Source organism: Corapipo altera, unplaced genomic scaffold (assembly GCF_003945725.1).
Source record: "Corapipo altera isolate COAL_440 unplaced genomic scaffold, ASM394572v1 54, whole genome shotgun sequence".
Lineage (NCBI taxonomy): Eukaryota > Metazoa > Chordata > Aves > Passeriformes > Pipridae > Corapipo > Corapipo altera.
In genome coordinates, this window is record NW_020884902.1 from 5,598,755 (window position 1) to 5,615,924 (window position 17,170).

At 40.9% G+C, this 17,170-nt stretch overlaps 1 protein-coding gene across 2 annotated transcripts in view; it reads right to left on the bottom strand.

The window, feature by feature from the left end:
• MOGAT1 (monoacylglycerol O-acyltransferase 1) overlaps nucleotides 1–17,170 on the bottom strand; it is a 31,953-nt gene that overhangs the window by 7,354 nt on the left and 7,429 nt on the right. The window contains exons 2-6 of one of the 2 annotated variants that reach the window (XM_027650654.1): nucleotides 14,038–14,216; nucleotides 13,420–13,621; nucleotides 10,667–10,841; nucleotides 7,224–7,423; nucleotides 1,140–4,164 (exon numbers count right to left, since the gene is read on the bottom strand). In XM_027650654.1, coding sequence (XP_027506455.1) covers nucleotides 4,010–4,164; nucleotides 7,224–7,423; nucleotides 10,667–10,841; nucleotides 13,420–13,621; nucleotides 14,038–14,216 — 911 coding nt within the window. In that variant the 3' untranslated portion in view covers nucleotides 1,140–4,009. The remainder of the gene's footprint in view (nucleotides 1–1,139; nucleotides 4,165–7,223; nucleotides 7,424–10,666; nucleotides 10,842–13,419; nucleotides 13,622–14,037; nucleotides 14,217–17,170) is intronic. The other variant, XM_027650653.1, reaches the window with a different exon arrangement.

Sequence of the window (17,170 nt, forward strand, 5' to 3'; positions counted from 1 at the left end):
TACTTAAAAAAACCCAAACATTAAGTACATCACTGTTTTAAGTGGCTTTCCTCTTCCCAAAAGACAAATGCAACACATTTTTTACTCCAAACAGCTATTTAGTTCTCCAGTTCCTAGAGTTAAGCAGAGCCTCTGCAGGGTTTGTTCTTTCTAAGGTACAGTTACTAGGATTTGGACTCCTTGATGCAAGTTTCATATAAAATTCAAACTTGTCTTTAAATTGAAGTTGAATTCAACTCCAAAAACTATTATTTCACCAGCTCCTCAGGGGATTGCCCACCCTCCCATGCTCCAGCTTCCCTGTTGTGCCCTCTTGGCATTGAGCTCCTGGTTGTGGGCTGCTGCAGCCCAGCCCTTCCCTGCTGTGGGTCACTTGCTCCTCAGATCCTTTGGAACCCCAGCAGGAACCTCGTTTCTGGTGATCCTTCAGGAGACTGCAAGCAATCCATCCACCTTCCCTGCCCCCCTGATTTCTCAGCATGTTATGAGCACATATGACCCCCTGAGGAGCAGTGGTACATATCTGAATTTCAGTCAACACAAGCCCACTTTGATACAAACCTTTATTATCTCACATCTTGCCACAGCTATCATTGAAACAATTGATGTTCATATTTTACAGGCACCATAAAAAGTTACAAAGTGTAAAATATGCTTTGTAGTTCACAAAGTAAAAATACTTGAGGACTGACTTTCTGTAAACAAAATTTGGCACAGAGATGTTCACACACAAGGGAACAGGCAGGTACTGTTATCCTGAGCATGTTGGGGAAGCAGCATTTGTGTGGTATAGAGGCAGAGCATCTCTGTCAATGAGATTACCTGTGGCATTAAAATCCCTTCCCTGGGATTACCTATGGCATTAAAAGGCACAAAGAGAAACACACCACGAAGCAGACCCCAGTCAGTGTGGTCATCCCATCAGAAATCTAAGCACCACCCAATTCTTCTAGTCACAGCTGGGGAGGGGGTGTCACCATTCCTACTGGCTCTTGCTTTGTCCAGCATGAACTGCAACTGAAGACTGTGTTACTCCAACAAACATGGGCAGCCTCCTCATGGCTGCAGCAGTGGTGGGATTGGTGCCTCCACTGGCCAAAATGAGTCTCTGGCTTCCAGGACTCTGGCCTTTAAGCTACACACTAACACAGTAAAATTTTTAGATGATGCCATGTCTACCAGGTTTAGAGATGGAAATTCTATTTTAAAGTAGTCCTATAGACAACTGGTTAATAAAAGGTAGTTTGGAAGGACCATTATAAACTATAGGCAGCAGTTATTGAGCAACAATAAACATTTAAGTAGCTTGGAGATCTTGTTTTCCTTTTTTCTTTTTTCCATCTCCCTGTGTTACAAAGCAATGACAATATGAGTAGTCATAGTAACACAATCCCTACTTGTTCTACCTATGCCAGTTATGGATGGTATTCAGAGCCCACAGATAATTTTCTCAGGGAAAACACAGGTAAGCCTGTTTTTAAGGTACTCTCCGGACCAGATATTGCCCCCAAATCAGTATCATAATAATAATAAATAATGCATATTCCCTAGAAGTTTTGGTTAATTTGATCAACAAAAGTCCATTGATACTTCCCATCGTCAACCTCAACATTAATGTTTTTAAATTTACATACAGTCTGAGCTTCTATATCATAAGGTAATTGAAAAAGAACAAACAGAGAATGAGAGGAAATATCTCATTAGAGCAGATGATCTAGGAGAGAACAGGCTGACATGGACTTCAAATTCTTCTTTCATGAATAATCAGCACTACTCATCAAGGCAGGCAGCAAAGAAACAGATCCAAAGGAAATTTCACACAGCTGGTTAATGAAAAATGACTGCTCAGGGCTCATCACTTAGTACAATGCTTAGGACCCTACAGACCTCTGCCCAGGAAAAAACCTGCTGTGTTTGACCTCCCTAGAAACACGCCCTTCCAAGTGCTGAAACAATCCTGATCTTAAACTCCTGTCAAACCCGTACAGTCACAGTGCTTCCTCTTCTCAAACCCTGCTCCTAAAACCCATTTCTGCTGAATGAGAAGACACCACTCAATATTTTGCATGCACACAGTCCAGAGATCTCAACCCAGGGAAAGATGGACAGAGAGTGAGGAAGTAAGATGCCTACACCACAGTGATCATCAGGCAGCAAAGGCACGGGAAGGGAGGGCAAACACACATGGCAGCAAGAAAGCTCAATTAGAGGTGAATTATGGGCACATTTACAGCAGTCTGTCAGGGAAGAGGGGCTTCTTCAGGCAGTGCAAATTCCAGCCCTGGTTCCCAGAAAGACTCTATTGTCCAAGAGAAAATGAGAGCGGGATTCACTGGTGCATTGTTGCCTACATCCATACACTAAAAGGAAGAGCTCTCCTAAGGAAACCAACTTGTTGCTGGGGGATTTTTGGAACACATACATCTGCTCTGTCTGGCAGATACTTGTTTGGCTTTGGAGCTTTGGTTCATTAGGAGTTCACTCTGTAACAGAGTTGAGATCTTTCCACTCTTTTCTTTAAACATTTTCATCTTGCTAAGATACTTTCTTTACAGAGTTCTACCTTGTTCCCAAAGTCCTAACTGTGTTTCTTCAAAGAAGCCTCCAGCCCAGCAAGCACACAATGTGCCCAGTCCTGCTATTCCTGGAGCATCCCAGTGCTGAACTCTGAACCATTTGCAGATGCCTCAGGCTGCCTGACAACCCTGTGCACAACTTGCCAGAGCACCTAATCGATGTAATATTCAGGCACCAAAACTGCTTAAAGCAAAACAAACTGTTCATTAATATCAGATCTGCAAAGTCCACATGCAGATAGAAAGTATGTACAAACACAAGAATTTATCTCATAAAAAAAATCAGTAATATAACACAATTCTCTCCACACGCCATAATCTCCATGCATTTTAACTGAAAAACAGTTTGGCTTGGATTTTTTTCCTTTTTCTGAAATGGATATCCACATTTAGGATACAATTTTAGGCACCTGGTTTATATACAAAGCCTCCTCTTAACCTGCTGCACCCTACAGCTGTGCTCACATGCCTTGGCATTGCAGCTGTGTCACACTGCAGCACAGCTTTACACATACTTCCCCACATCTGTCAGTGGGGAAGAAAAAGGCATTATCAAGTACATTTTCCTTGGTGAAGATTCAGAACCAGACTGAGCAAACCAGGCTCCCATTCCTTCTGTGCAAGTACTTGACATAAGATCATTTTTACTTTGCACAAGGCATAAAGTTCACATGATTCCCTCACTTCTCCTGTCCTGTGCCTGACATCTCCTCTGAAGCTGGAACTATCAAACAGATGATTCAAAACACAGATTGTCCCAAAAAGTCACATCATTCAGTGCTTCCCACCACCCAGCACACACACACACACAAAAGCTCAACACACTGTTCTCCTCCAAACAGAAGGTTTGCTTTGCTTCATAACTCGGACAAACCACTTTTGCCAATATCCTATTCAGGGCTGAAAGCTCCTATTTATTCTTGAATTCTCATGTAAATGGTTTACAATACCCATCTGCTGAAAACACACACCTTCATTTCTGTGGAAGAGCAGCAGGGGTTTCTGGGATTCAGAGAACAACCTGATGCCACATTTGATAAATGCTGGAAAGTCTCTTAACTTCTAATCAAAGACTTCTTGGGTTTATACTTTTCCTGCTCATGATCTCATGCTGGGGCAATTTCCTGTGCTCAAGCTATGGGTAGGTACCATGGTGGTACGAACATCTGTGTGGGGTGTCTCACTTGCATTTCTGGTATAGATAAACCTAAAAGGACAACTCAAAACAGCACTGGCTTCGAGGCTTATATCCCAAAGATTTCCCCCCCACCCAAGGGTAAGATAAAAATCAAAAAATCATCTAATAATCCCTTCTTAAAAGTATTCCTTGCATAAGGATAATTACAGATTGCAAAATATGGATTGCAACAAAGATATCTTTCAGCAGATACTGTTTCTTTCCATGAGATTTTGAATTTCAAATTGTTAATTTGCTATTCGAAGATGAGAGATTTATGCTCAGGGATCCCATAATTTCTTTTGTGTTCTTCAAACAATTGCCTTAGTTTCTGTAGATACAGTGCATGTAGCTCATCAATCTCTTCAGTGGTGGGGTTCAAGCTCCGTTTCACAGGGATGGGGCTTCCCACTGCAAATCAAACATAACAGCAGCATTAGCTTCATTGACATCCCTTTTAAATTAGAACTGCTGTCCCTCTTGTAAAAGATGCTACACAGCTCCCAGGGAGATGGCAGAATCACAGCACAATTCTCTTGCCGTGGGGCCTGATCCTGCCTTTCACAAACCTGAGTCCTGGGTCTGGTTTTTCACTTGCTTTTGCTGAAGTTCAGGTAAAATCAGTTAAAACCTCCAGCGTTTCAGTTTGGCAGCAAAAGAGCAAGTGAGAAGGGGATTAAGTTCTAACTTGAAGGAGCAGTTTACACTTCAAGATACAATCCCACGGGTTATGTGCTGTCCACAAGTTCAACATAGTATTTAAAAAATGTACTTTCTCACAGTCTTCTGTTCTGATGGGAATACTAAAGCTATTCAGTGTGTGGGACATGCCTAAGACAACAGTGGTGCCCTCAACCACACAGTCACAAAACAGGACTGAAGGAAACACAGTTACCTTCCAGTTTTTTTCACAAGGGGTATCACTGAACCAGAAATGTTGTCAGTGACCTCAGCCTACGGTAGCATGTAAACTCCCAGACCCTCTAAGGTGTCTCTGAGCCATCCATTGCCCACAAATGTCATTGCAACCAAAATGTTCTCCAGGCACTGCAAAGTCTGCTACTCGCTCCATCAGAGTGAGAGCAAGAGGGAACATGGAAGTCCGGAGGGCAGTCTCCTCCTCTACAAAAAGCTATGGTTAAAAAGCCTGTGACGTGCTAAGAGAAGCTTCCCATGATCTCAGTCTTCCCTGTGTTGTTCAATCAATCACTGCAGATTTTGACAGCTGTTCTGGCACTGGAGGCACCAAGACCTTAACAGACCCAAACCTGGATTACAAAGAAAATCTGTAGAAAAGCAGAGAGTTAAAAGCACCCCCAGGAGCTTTTCCAGAGGCACCTGAAAATCCCTTTCAAGAGATGTTGCCACTTCAAATTGGATGGTGTTGATTATAGGGAAGCCTAGCCAGAAACACAAAGAGGCTGAGGCTGCATTTTCCTGCTGCAGCTTCAGCTGCCAACAGCTCTCAGGCCCTGTGTGGTGCTGAAATTCAGACTTTACGTGGATAGGACTGGGAACTCAGCCCTGGATTGAGCAATACCTTAGGGGGTATGAAATCAATATACATACAATACAGGATTTCCAGAAGCAAGACTGGAAACAGCAAACAAACCCCAAGCCCTTCTGCAACAGCCTCTTCTCCCAAGGGTGGAGATTTCTTGTGGAATTAGAAACTACACTCATCTCCCTAATTTAATGTGCAGCTTTAAGAAACCTGCTTAATTTGATATTTGAGAGTTGTTTCTATTTCTGAAAAGCAGTAACAATTTTCAGGAAAAACAGAAGTACCTCACTGATCAAGCCCAAAACACTCAGACTGCACAAACCTTGGCTTTTAGCTGAATGGCTTTAGGATCCATGACTTCTGAACCAGGAGTAAAACGCTGTCAACACAGCTAACTGATGATCCTTGTGGGTCCCTTCCAACTCAGGATACTCTGCAATCTGTGAACCTGGCTCAGGTAGAGCTCACTGTGACTCTGCAGCTCTCAGGAGCAGAGCCAGTGCTTTCCAAGCCATGTTGAGCCATACCAAGAATACCCCACACAGGCCTCCAAGGACACAAGGACATCGTGATAGTTCTCAAACATGAGGAAAGATAAAGGTAAAGGATTTCATCAGATCTTACGAGTTCTGTTGCAAGACTCTGGTCTTGCTGATTTGTAGCACTCCAGTGCTCTTGCCAGGGACCACCTCTGCACTTGCAGTAAATATTACAATGATGATTTGACTCAGAGTAAGACATTTTAAGCTTCAGAACAGTCTCAATGTCATCAGCCAAAGGAAAAATTGCAGAACATACATTTTAGGTCATCCAATACATCTCATTCCAATGCTTTCTTAACTTTAAAATAAATGACATTTTTAGCCTACCTGTGAACAACGTGGGCTTTAAAAATTAAATATTTTCAAAATATTTAACAGCATGAAGTGATAAAACACAGATCTGCATGAAATTTAACATAAAAAGAGCTACATTTTTGTCTTAAACATTTTTATTTGCTTCATACTAAAATCAAATCATCCCTCCATTAAAAAGAGGGCCACCTTAAATGTCCCTTGTGGAACACCAGAAAAGCTTGATTTACTTTTCTTTAGAAAAAGGCTTCATTAGCTCACTCCAGTCAGAATCTGGCAAAAAATTATTTGCCACAAAGTGTAAAGACTGAGAAGTATTGCTTTTGCATGATGCCCAGCATCACTTTTTTTTAAAAAGTGTGGTTGTCAATAGCACTAGTTAAAGCCATTAAAAATATATTCAGTTCCTCACTCCAGTGAGAGTAGATGACCAGTAATGAAAACTTCTGGGGAAAAACGCTCTTCCAAACTGCCTGTTTTGGCATGAACACTCAAAAGTAAACATGACTGGATCTTTCCATGGGGAAAAAACCAAAAGGGAAGAAAACACCCTAAAGACCAGCAAAGCCCAAGGGCTGTGGCAGAGGTGCTGCGAGGTGCCCTCTCCCTTTCCTCCTCCATCTTTCCCTCTGTCCTGATTAACACCAGGTCAGGACCACACAAGTTCCTTCCAGTAGCCTTGCTCCAGAGCACTGCTGTGGTGGCATCACCCAACTGCTACTTCTCTGCAGAGCTAAGAAATGAAGGTTCTGGGCTTCTAACATAATAACAGCAGCATCCAGAATCCACGGCAACAGCTGGAGAGCTGTGGCATCCCTCTGATATGGACTGGACAACCCTTGCATTTCCTTGTGGATTGCTAAGGATAGAAGCCTGTGAGTAACTGAGAATGAAGAGTAAGATATGGCCTAGGGGAAAGGGAGAAGGGGAGAAGCAAACCTCCCCTTTTAACTGGGAAGGATAGCAATTAAAAAAAAAAGTAGTTTAAACCTCACATACTGGTTTTAGATGCACAATAATCAATTCTTTCTATTATAACAAATTTATAAAGCAGCACACTGATGAATTTCTAAACATTTGCAAAAGCATTAGAAAAGGCACAGGGAACTTACCAACAGTATGAATAGGTTGCCTGTAAGGTATTAAGCCAAAACTGTATTGAAATACTCCTCTAGCATGAAATAGGGGTAAAGCAAAGCCCATTATCTTTTGCATCTTCTCCTGTATGTTTCTGAGCCACGAGCCTTTGGGGTTTGCAACTTGTTTGAATAGTTCATTTTCCCCAAAGGAAAACACCGGAACCAGATGAGCCCTGTAAAACAAAGAAGGCACTGAGAACCCCACATCAGCCTGCACTCACACTGCAGTTCACATCAGCAGCGTGGAAACAGTTTCACAATACCCAGCACAGAAAGCTTCAGCAGCTTTAGATTTCATCAGCAACAGGCATTCAACTCTTCTGATGTGCAGCTGCTTTTTGGATGCCTTGGGTGGTTTGTGTTTAAAAAAAAAAAAAATGATAGGCATACAACTAGCAACTAGCTTTTGGCAGTGTTTGGTTGGTACCTATTGCAACTTGTTATGACTGTTCGTAATCATAAAAGTGAGTAATTGTATATATCATAAGTACAAGTTTATCCACTTCTATTTCAGCAAGTCCACACTTGTTGCACTACATTTTCTCCATTGGGAAGCAAAGAAGCCTCATTTCTAACCTTATAATGCTCCCAGCTGAGTGGCATCAAAACCAGATCTTGGCTTGCCTTTGTCTTTTGACTGGCACAATGCATGCCCTTGATTTCAGCTTAAAAGCCATGATAAAAAACAGACATCCTCACAGACATGACTACACTGCCAAAGTTCTCCTCTGCTGTCCAATTCCCAGTGAAATCCTGCTTCTTCCAGACTTCTTTGAAAACACCAGCCTTAATCCACTATTACCAGAGGTCAAATCCTACCCAGAGAAATTACATGAACTCGCTTTGGCTCTTGTACAGCCTAATGAATTCTCATTCAGTTCATGAATTGGCTTGGCAGGAAAGGCAGTGACTCCTGGACAAACTACTTGGGTAAATGGAATCAGTGCAGTTGTCTGCAGCAGGTAAACCCACCATTATATTGAAAACCTTGACTGCAGTATGCTTTTTGAATAATGCTTAGTTTCATTAAATATTCTACAGAGTTTAGAGAAAAAAAGAGCAGGATAATGCTAAGCAGTCTCTGAAGGATTCATAGATGTTTCATTTGCTTTACTTAAGTCTTAGCTTCTATATTTTAGCTCCATGCAGCCCACGTTATCTTTGAGGAAAACCTTACTGTAAAATAGCAGCATTGCTACAATATTGTCAGGATGAATTTCTGCATGGCTCTGAATGCCTGAGGAGGATGGAGGATGCACTGAGGACAGAGCTGGCAGGAAAATACTGTGGACAATCAAAACCCACCAGTACAGAAAAAAATCAACTGCTTCAACAGCTTCTTTAGCCTGAGGAATCACACAGACTATCATTCCCACCTACTATTCTCACTGGTGTCTGCTCGAAGTTTCTTTCTCCAGTGGAGCACATATCAGCAGCCACCTGTAAAGGAAATACTATAAAGCCTGGTACTTACTGTGGCCATGTAAAAACTCCACTTTTTATTCCAACACTAAGACAAACAGGAATATCGTGTGGTGCAATAGTACCCTGACACTGTGGGATTTGTTTTAATCTGGTGAAGGCTTTTGCAAGATGCTATGTAGGAGGCTGAGACAGAGAAATAAGTAACTTATGGTTATGAAACTAAAGATAAGTTAGCTGATTCGCTGTTTGTTTCATGTCTTTAAGATTTCTTCACTTCATATCAGATATTTGTACTACCTTGGACCACAATATCTTTTGCAGAAGTGCAGGACTTCTGCTGACATATTCAGACCACTTTTGACAAGTTCCTAGCTGAGGAACACAGCTTTTCTGTGCTGGCAGCACAGGAGCCAGGGGCAGAGAGGACAGCTTTCTGCATTGCCCCTTCCTCTCTTGGTATTTGATGCTGCAGTTCATGAGCACCAGGAATGTGTGCAGGCACTGATGGCAGGTGGCTCTTCTCATCCGCGTCCGGCAAGCCTCCCTTACCCTTTCATTGCCACATTAGTTGGAAGCTTTCTTCACATTTTGTTACATTTTAGAAACAAAACATTAAAACCCGAAGCAATTAATGGATGCAGAATCTTTGGGCAAGAGCTCTGTTAGAGTCATATTGTCCCACAGCAGCCATTCCTGTGTTTTGTAAGCGTCCTGATCTTCTTGTTGTGTGTTAGAGATGCTTTTGAAATCAAGGCCACGACAGGCACAGGTATATCTGATTTCTCAATCCAAATCAATTTAGATGAGAGATAACGACCAGCCTTTGTGTTCTGACAGACCAGACATTTATCAACATGCCAAAAAAAAGAGAGAAAAAAAGGGCACTTAACTATTCTTCTAAACTTTATGTTTAAAACAAGTAAAAGCTACTGAGAGTGTTGAGGATCCCACTGAATTAATCAGCAGCTGAGCAGAAAATAAGTAAAGACTCATTTAGGTGCTAAAGTTCTAATTCAAATACACAAGAGGTGTTTCTGGGTGCAAATTAGACTAAAATGTTACTTTCTATTGGCAAACAGGTCCTTTATGAGTCTCCTAGTGATACGTATAAGAAACTCTCTTGGAATTTTGACACAGAAGAGTTTCTAGAACAGACCTTAGCATCCTGTGTGAAAACTTCTTGTAGACCACCTTTTTCCAATTAATAGCTTAAAAAGCTGTTCCAGATTTCTCAAGACTAGTATTTCTTTCTCATTGCTTCACATGTCAATATATAATCCTGGGAGCTTTTCAGAAAGCTTATCACGTCCAAGTCATTGGTTCCAATATTTCTAATATACAAGCCATCTAGACCAGTCCAGAACAAACACAATAGCTTCTAATATGTAAATCACTCAAAAGATAATATCATCTCTGTTTAGTTACACACTGATGGCTGCTTGATAATAAAAAGTAAGCTAGTTTTTCACCAAAAATTCCCAGGAACTTACTTTTGCAAATAACAATCTTCAAAAAGGAAGTCTTTAGAATAATGGTGAAAGCAGATCTTCCTCGACCACAGATTTTCAGTGATTTAATAAAACAGGGCCTGGCTTTTCGATTTGTTTGTTTGCTTAAACTGATAAGAAAAGTCTATCTTAATGTAACTTCAATTTACAGACCAGACAACAGAATGTTTGTTCTACTCAGCAAAACCAGCCAAGGTTTACTAATATTGTTTCATAATTCTTACTCTTTGCTAGTGCAAGAAACAAATGAAACAAAAGATATGCTAGTAACACCTACTGTTTACAAATTATGAAAGTCAAAGGGAGTTTTCAACACTCCCAGATAGGATCTAAGTGGATAGGCTCACTCCTGTGTCAGATATCTGCATGTTCTTAGACAAGGAACTCCTTCAAAGTCTCTAAGTTTATATAACACAAACTATATTTAAGAATCAATCTGCATTCAAAGCATGCTTACTACAGCAGCCTAAATGGGAAACCTACCCATGTTTCAGGGCCATTTTAATAAAGCCCTTCCTCTTGAGGATGTTCAGTGTTAGACTTCCAGGATGTGCATTCAGAGATTCCTCTGCTCCTCCGATCACAATGACGGACGCGTGGCCACCGCCTTCGTTATTCAGCACATAGGAGACACTCTCCTTGGATGCAGAAACCATTCCTTCAGGAGAAAACATTTTAAGAGTGACCACTGGATCTTCAAGTGCAAGTGCAATGGAATTTAAGAAATATTTTTAAATATCTAGATTGTGTTTCAAAATTATAACAACAGAAGACAGAGTTCAACTCTGCAACAAATTTGGTCTTATGCAAGCCCTTTGATTCACACTCATGAGCTAAATGCTGTTGACTACTGCAAGAGTTTTGAGTTCTCCAGTGTGCTCCTCTGCCAAGTTAACTCCCCCTCAGAGAGACTCTGTGCCTGGGAACAGAGGAGTTGAATGGCAGCAGATACTGCTGAGAGGCAGCAGCTAAAGCCATGCAGCAGGTGCATATAAACACAGGCACAGAGGGGTTAAAAGAATGAATAGAGGACTTGTTAACTCAATGGAGCTACAGCCAAGCTGATCTCCTTCATTCTTTTCAAAGCTATAAAGCAGCAGGTCCATTTAAGGCAATGGCCCGACAACATCAGAAGCAGCAGAACTTGTACCATTCCCAGTGATTCCAACAGCTCATTCTCCAGTAACCAGGCCCTGGCACTTACCAACCTATTTAGGCTAAAATAGCAGACTACATGGAGCTTTTGTGGTACTCCCACTGGTACTTCTAATCAGAGGCACGCTGCTGTATGAGCCTTTATCAATTATTTAGATCTTGCTCTGGACTTGGTGCTTTGAAAAATCCCCTTTCTAACAGATATGCACCTACCCCTTCCAGAGTTCCTTTGCGTCCTGATTTTCACTTCAAAGGCTCATAGTAGTACCATTTACCCAGATGTTAATGTTTAAATACACTGTGCTGAATTAATACAATCCAAATGATAATTTAGAGATCAAGTCTAATTGATGTTGTAGTTGGTTTTACAGAGCTGGTATCAAAATGCACTCTTTTGGATGTCCCGTTACTCGCTTGGGTGTTTTTCTCTCAGGGACATTACAATGTGGATTATAAAAAGTTCATAAAAAAGGAAAAATGACTGTCACCTCGTTTTGAGAGCTGGCCACCAAGAGGAATAGCTTGCTACTTGGAGAAAGTTCAGACCTCAGTAAAAAGCTACTTGCATTTGCCATATAGGCTTTCACAGTCACTTTTACTCTGAAAAATGCAGCTGACCTGAGTCTCACAAATAATTCAAGTGATGCTCGTTCACACATCAGCTTGCATCTTCTCTGGAAAGGAAAGCAAGGGCCACTGTCTTTCCCCAGGACAAATGTGTCCCACTGCTGAGGCCGAGATGTCAGCCTGCATGCAGGCACTGCTCCCTGCTCGCTCACAGCACAGCTCTGAATGACAACTCCAGCCTGGCAGGCTTTGGAGACAGGCAGAACAACACTGGGCAATGAAACAATGTGCTAGGAGCATGGCTTTCAGTACATAGAAGATTTTGTGTTCCATGACTTGACTGATAACCTGTATGACACCGAAGGTCCTCTCTGGTTTATCAGATGCATACCCGTGAAAACCAAGCTCCAATGCTGACTGTTCTTTAGCATGCTTTTTACTGCAGTTGTTTCCTATCCTGCAGGTAAATATTTGTTCCTGGGGGTCAAGATGCCAAAAACATGTAAAGCTGACTGCCAGCCTAGGAAGTTTAATAGGGTTTAAAAGACAGTATTTAAAATTGTCATATTCTACCACTGCCAATCCTTCACTTTGCAAGCCTCAAAGAATCCCCTCAGAAATAACATTTGCCTGGAAAGGCATTCTCTGCTATGTTGATGTATATGTAGATATGTAATTCTGATATTAATCTGAACAACCCCCTAGGTCTGTTTCTACAAATGGAGCAGCTGAACAGTTTATTGAGATCACACCACCTGTGTTACAGTCAGGAATAAAGTGACATCTCTATGTCCCAAACCTAGTCTTGTGCATCAGACCATACTCGAATACTCTAGTTGAGTGAATTTAAGTAAAATAACTCCTGTATTAAACCACTGTGGGCGAATGCTAGTCCTGATTTCATGACTCATTCTACTCTTCCCCCAACTTTATTGCTTATTTTTTATTATTGCAGTACTGGTCATGAATATCACCCCTTTATGACAAGTGCTGCTCAGAACAGAGAAAAAAGGATACTGTTTTTAGAGTTTACATCTCAATTAAAAGTACACAAATTTGCAATATGGGACGTCAGTCAGAAGCAAGTAATTAAGATCTGACTAGAAAGATATTTGTAATGAGTAAAACTTTAAGCTCCCTCAGGTAAGAGATTAGCCTGAATTTGTTTCACAAGTGCCTGCTCCATGACTAAATAACGTTATAAATGATTATGCCCTTCTCTTCTTGCATAAAATGAGTACTCACTACTGCTGTCTCACAGTTCAAGAGATAACCAGCAATTTTTTTTCAGAAAAGAAAAAAAAGCTCAGTGGTATAATTTAAAAAAACTGTTACTAAAACCTTCCAAATTGTTTTGCCACAACATTTCATCATAAAATACAGGTTAAATTTAGCATCAACACTCATCTTCCTGAAGTGAAATTACTTACCTTTATAAGTAGAGGAAAAGACCCTACATTTGAAGCAGAAGCTACAATATGGAGGAACAGCTGAGACATTCTGCTTTTACCTACCAGCACTCATTACGTATTCTCTGAAGAAGGGACAGCCAAACCAGATGGGCATGATATGAAGATATGGAGTAAGCCCAGGAAATAAATTTTTGAAACTTGTACCGGTGCAAAAGTTTCCGAAGGCTCCAGCTACCAGGACCCCATGAGGGTGAAAGCCAAGTAAGTAGTTGTGATTTGGGTTCAGATCTGAAGTTTTTATAAGCTGAAAAATAGAGTCAGTGGAGGACATTATAATACTTACCTCAAAAACAACAAGTATGGAGATTGCACATTGACAGGACACAGAACCGATGGCAATTCATCTCTTCTGAGCACTTTAAACTATTGTCCCATTTTACAGATGAACGAAGTTTAAATAGATGTCTCAAGATATCATGTCTAACATTTACTGTGCTGAGGCACTATTTTGTGACCCAACAGTCCAAGCAGAAAACCGGGCCCTGTCCCTTTTTGTCACTATATCTCAGATTTCCCATGTTTTAGAAAGAAGTTAAGTTCACCCTGGAGTAAGTATTAGATTTTTACCAAAGATGAGTCTTAGACAGTTGTCCATGCTCATGGCTATTCAAGCTGCCTCTGTTCCAATGTTTACAGTTCTGTGAGAAACCTCTTACTCACATGAATGGGAAAGTATTCTCTAAAGTACTTCCAAACAGTCCAGCTTCTGACCCATTGGGAGCGCCTGCCTCCAGCACATGGTGTTTCCCAGTCGAGGTAGAGCCACAGCAGATACAGAACAGCAAGGAACCAGAAGTTGCCCAGGATCAGGATCACAAAGAATCCACAGCAAAACTGTCCTGCAAGATACAAAAAGGGAAACCACAGCAAGCATTAATCACACTTGTCTCGTTTTAAGACCCTGAAAGTCCAGCCCTGATATTTTTATTATGGATGTTACTCACAAGGCATACAAATTGAACTCAACTTACTCCACATTGCATTGTTACCCTGATGGTGAAACATCTCATGGATATATCACCTCAGTCTATTATTTCTCCTTCTACTGCACAACAGGATATTTGGTAACTAATGTTTGGTAGAGAGCATCTGGTTTACCTAAGGCAGAATAAAAGGACATAGCAGGAGCTAACAAGGATGTGAAGCTCCAGGGAGTGAGAAGAAAGGAGAGCTGTGGAAGGAAAGAACAGAAAGGGGACCACAGCACCATCTCTTTTCTAATGAGAGCAGTGTTGGGCAATCATTCTTCTATTCTGTTTCTTAGTTTCTCTACCTATAACATGGGAATGGTAGTTCTAATCCCAGTCAAAAGTGCTGTCAGTGGTCAAGGAGACACAATAGACAAGATCAAAACATCAAGAGGTTCCACTTCAGCCACTAAACATGTCACTCACTCTAAGTGGAAGTTCACTACTGCTATGGAAACACAGCAGCAGTTTTAAGTCCTGATACATCCATAAGTACATCCTGCTACAATAATGATACATAAGAATTGTATTATACACAATTCAAAGAGCAAGAAAAAGCTGTTCAGTTAAACACAATGTGTTACTTTAGGACTCAACTCTCAAATAATTATTCAGGAAAACACTATGGAAACTTTATCTTTGTAGAACTTGCAGAATTTTACACTCTTGGAGCAACCTGAACAGCCCTGGGCAGCTCTGGCTGAAGAGCAGTACAGAGGTACCTGCTGCTCTCTGCCCTGTGGTACTCCCTGTAGCAGCCAGCTTGCTCTGACACCTCCTGAAAAACCCCATCAGGCTCATGGATCAGATCCTGAATTCCAGGTTTGAAAGGGAGCCAGGGCTTTAGCATCATATATTTATAGAATGGCAAGCAAAATAGGACCCAGTCCTCACTGGAAGACTCAACAGGTAGAGTTGTAGGAAACAGGCATTTTTCAGTGATGTTTTACAGAGGAGAAGTAGAACTTGATGTCTCCCAGTTGACTGGCTTTCATAGGGGAAATATCTTGTTATGTCCTAAAAGAAGTTATAGGAGTAAACCATGCTGAGCTAAATACACCAATAAATAGAGCAGAATTAAAACAAACAAACAAACAAACCAACCAACCAAACAAACAACCCAAAAGTACTTCAGGCAATAATTTGGCTAACACTAGGTAAATATCACCAGAACTGAAAACTTTGAAATAAGCAGATGGACCAACAGTAAAACCCACTCATCCTAGTTTAGATCACCTTCATTCAAGAGATATTACTTGGGCATTGAAAATTCACAGCAGATTTCCCAGACTAAGCAGGTTCTGAACTGTTGAAATTCAGAGCTTAACTTGGCCTGATGACACTCTTGTATTTCCTTCAACCTGAATACTTACTTTTTCTGAACTTCAGCCAACTTGTTCTTGTGCCTAGTTTGACTGTGCCTTCAGAACAGAAATTAATAGTCATGGGATAACTGAGAACTACCACAGAATCCAGAAGCAGACAGAGAAAGCAAAGTTGCTGGTTAGATTGAGTAGGAAAGAAAGGGATGAACATTCACATTTATAGCAGGGATATGAGCAGAAAAATAAGGAATTTCACTTGCTCTGAGGAAGCGATAAGGAAACAACCATAAACAAAACCAAGAGCTGGATCAAATCTACCATTTTGAAGGATACTCCATTCCTCAGTACAGAAGCTCATCGCTTCCTGCTCAAACAGGCAACCCCAGTTTTGCACAGAAAAGCACTTCAGTGAGAGCTCTTGAAAAATACAACTGCTAACTGAGACCCACAGACCTCCAAAGTCAATGTGGAAAACTCACAAGAGTTGCAACAAGTTCTAAGGAATGTCACTAATGAAGGACAAGTAACACAGGTGAAAGATGACACTGAATTCCACTGCTCCAGATGGAGAAATCATTGGGAATCCCACACCAGCATCACTTCAAAATACGGCACAGAAGTCTTTTGAGGAAAAGTCACTACCAGTTCTTTGAAGAAGAGATTCTGAAACTACAGGAATTTCTAGGAATGCTAATCTGGACAGGATGCTAAATTTCACAGTCTAAGTTTGAATAAGTATGAAAAGTTTTTTTAATCACCATAAATCTATTAGTTTCAAGTTGTTATGCAAAAATTGTCAAGTATTTATATTTGCTAGCCTTCCTTGCAGAAGCACTTTTGGCTCAGTGCAGAATCACATGGGTTTTTGGTATCAGTTTCCAAGCCAAATAGCTGAAAGGTGTTTTTTAATCAAAGCATCCTTGCTGTGAGACCTAATTAAATCAGCAGTGAGAAGGCCCCGATAGCAACACTTAATCCTATGCAGACAAACATACACGAGATCAACAAGCTCAATGCTTTGCTTTAGGTAGAACACATTCCTGAGTGCATGCAAGGTATGGGGAGATAAGTGTGCTGTTAGTACTTCCTAAGGAGAGCTCAGCATCTTGTAGGACAAAGTGGATTACTGCATTCCCTGTGAGACATGTGGCAAATTCCTTTTACCATACCTCCTTATTATTTCAATGCATTAGCAGCCTGCAAGGTGAGTTAAACAGCATGACTCAAACCCAATGAGCCTATAAACACAAACCGGGTGTTTTCTCCTTCAGACAAGACAGTGAGTAAACAAACTACAACCATTTTACCCAAATTCATAAACAAATTCCAGGCAAAAGGTCAATAACTTGGAATTCATCATTCTACTCTATCATTACATTCGTGGATGTAATCCAATGTATGCTGTAAGAATAATTTTTTGGTAGAACTTGAATTAAAGCTTTGAAAAATATCTCTATGGTGTATTGGAATAGTGGAGGGAAAAGGAAATATAGATTAAAA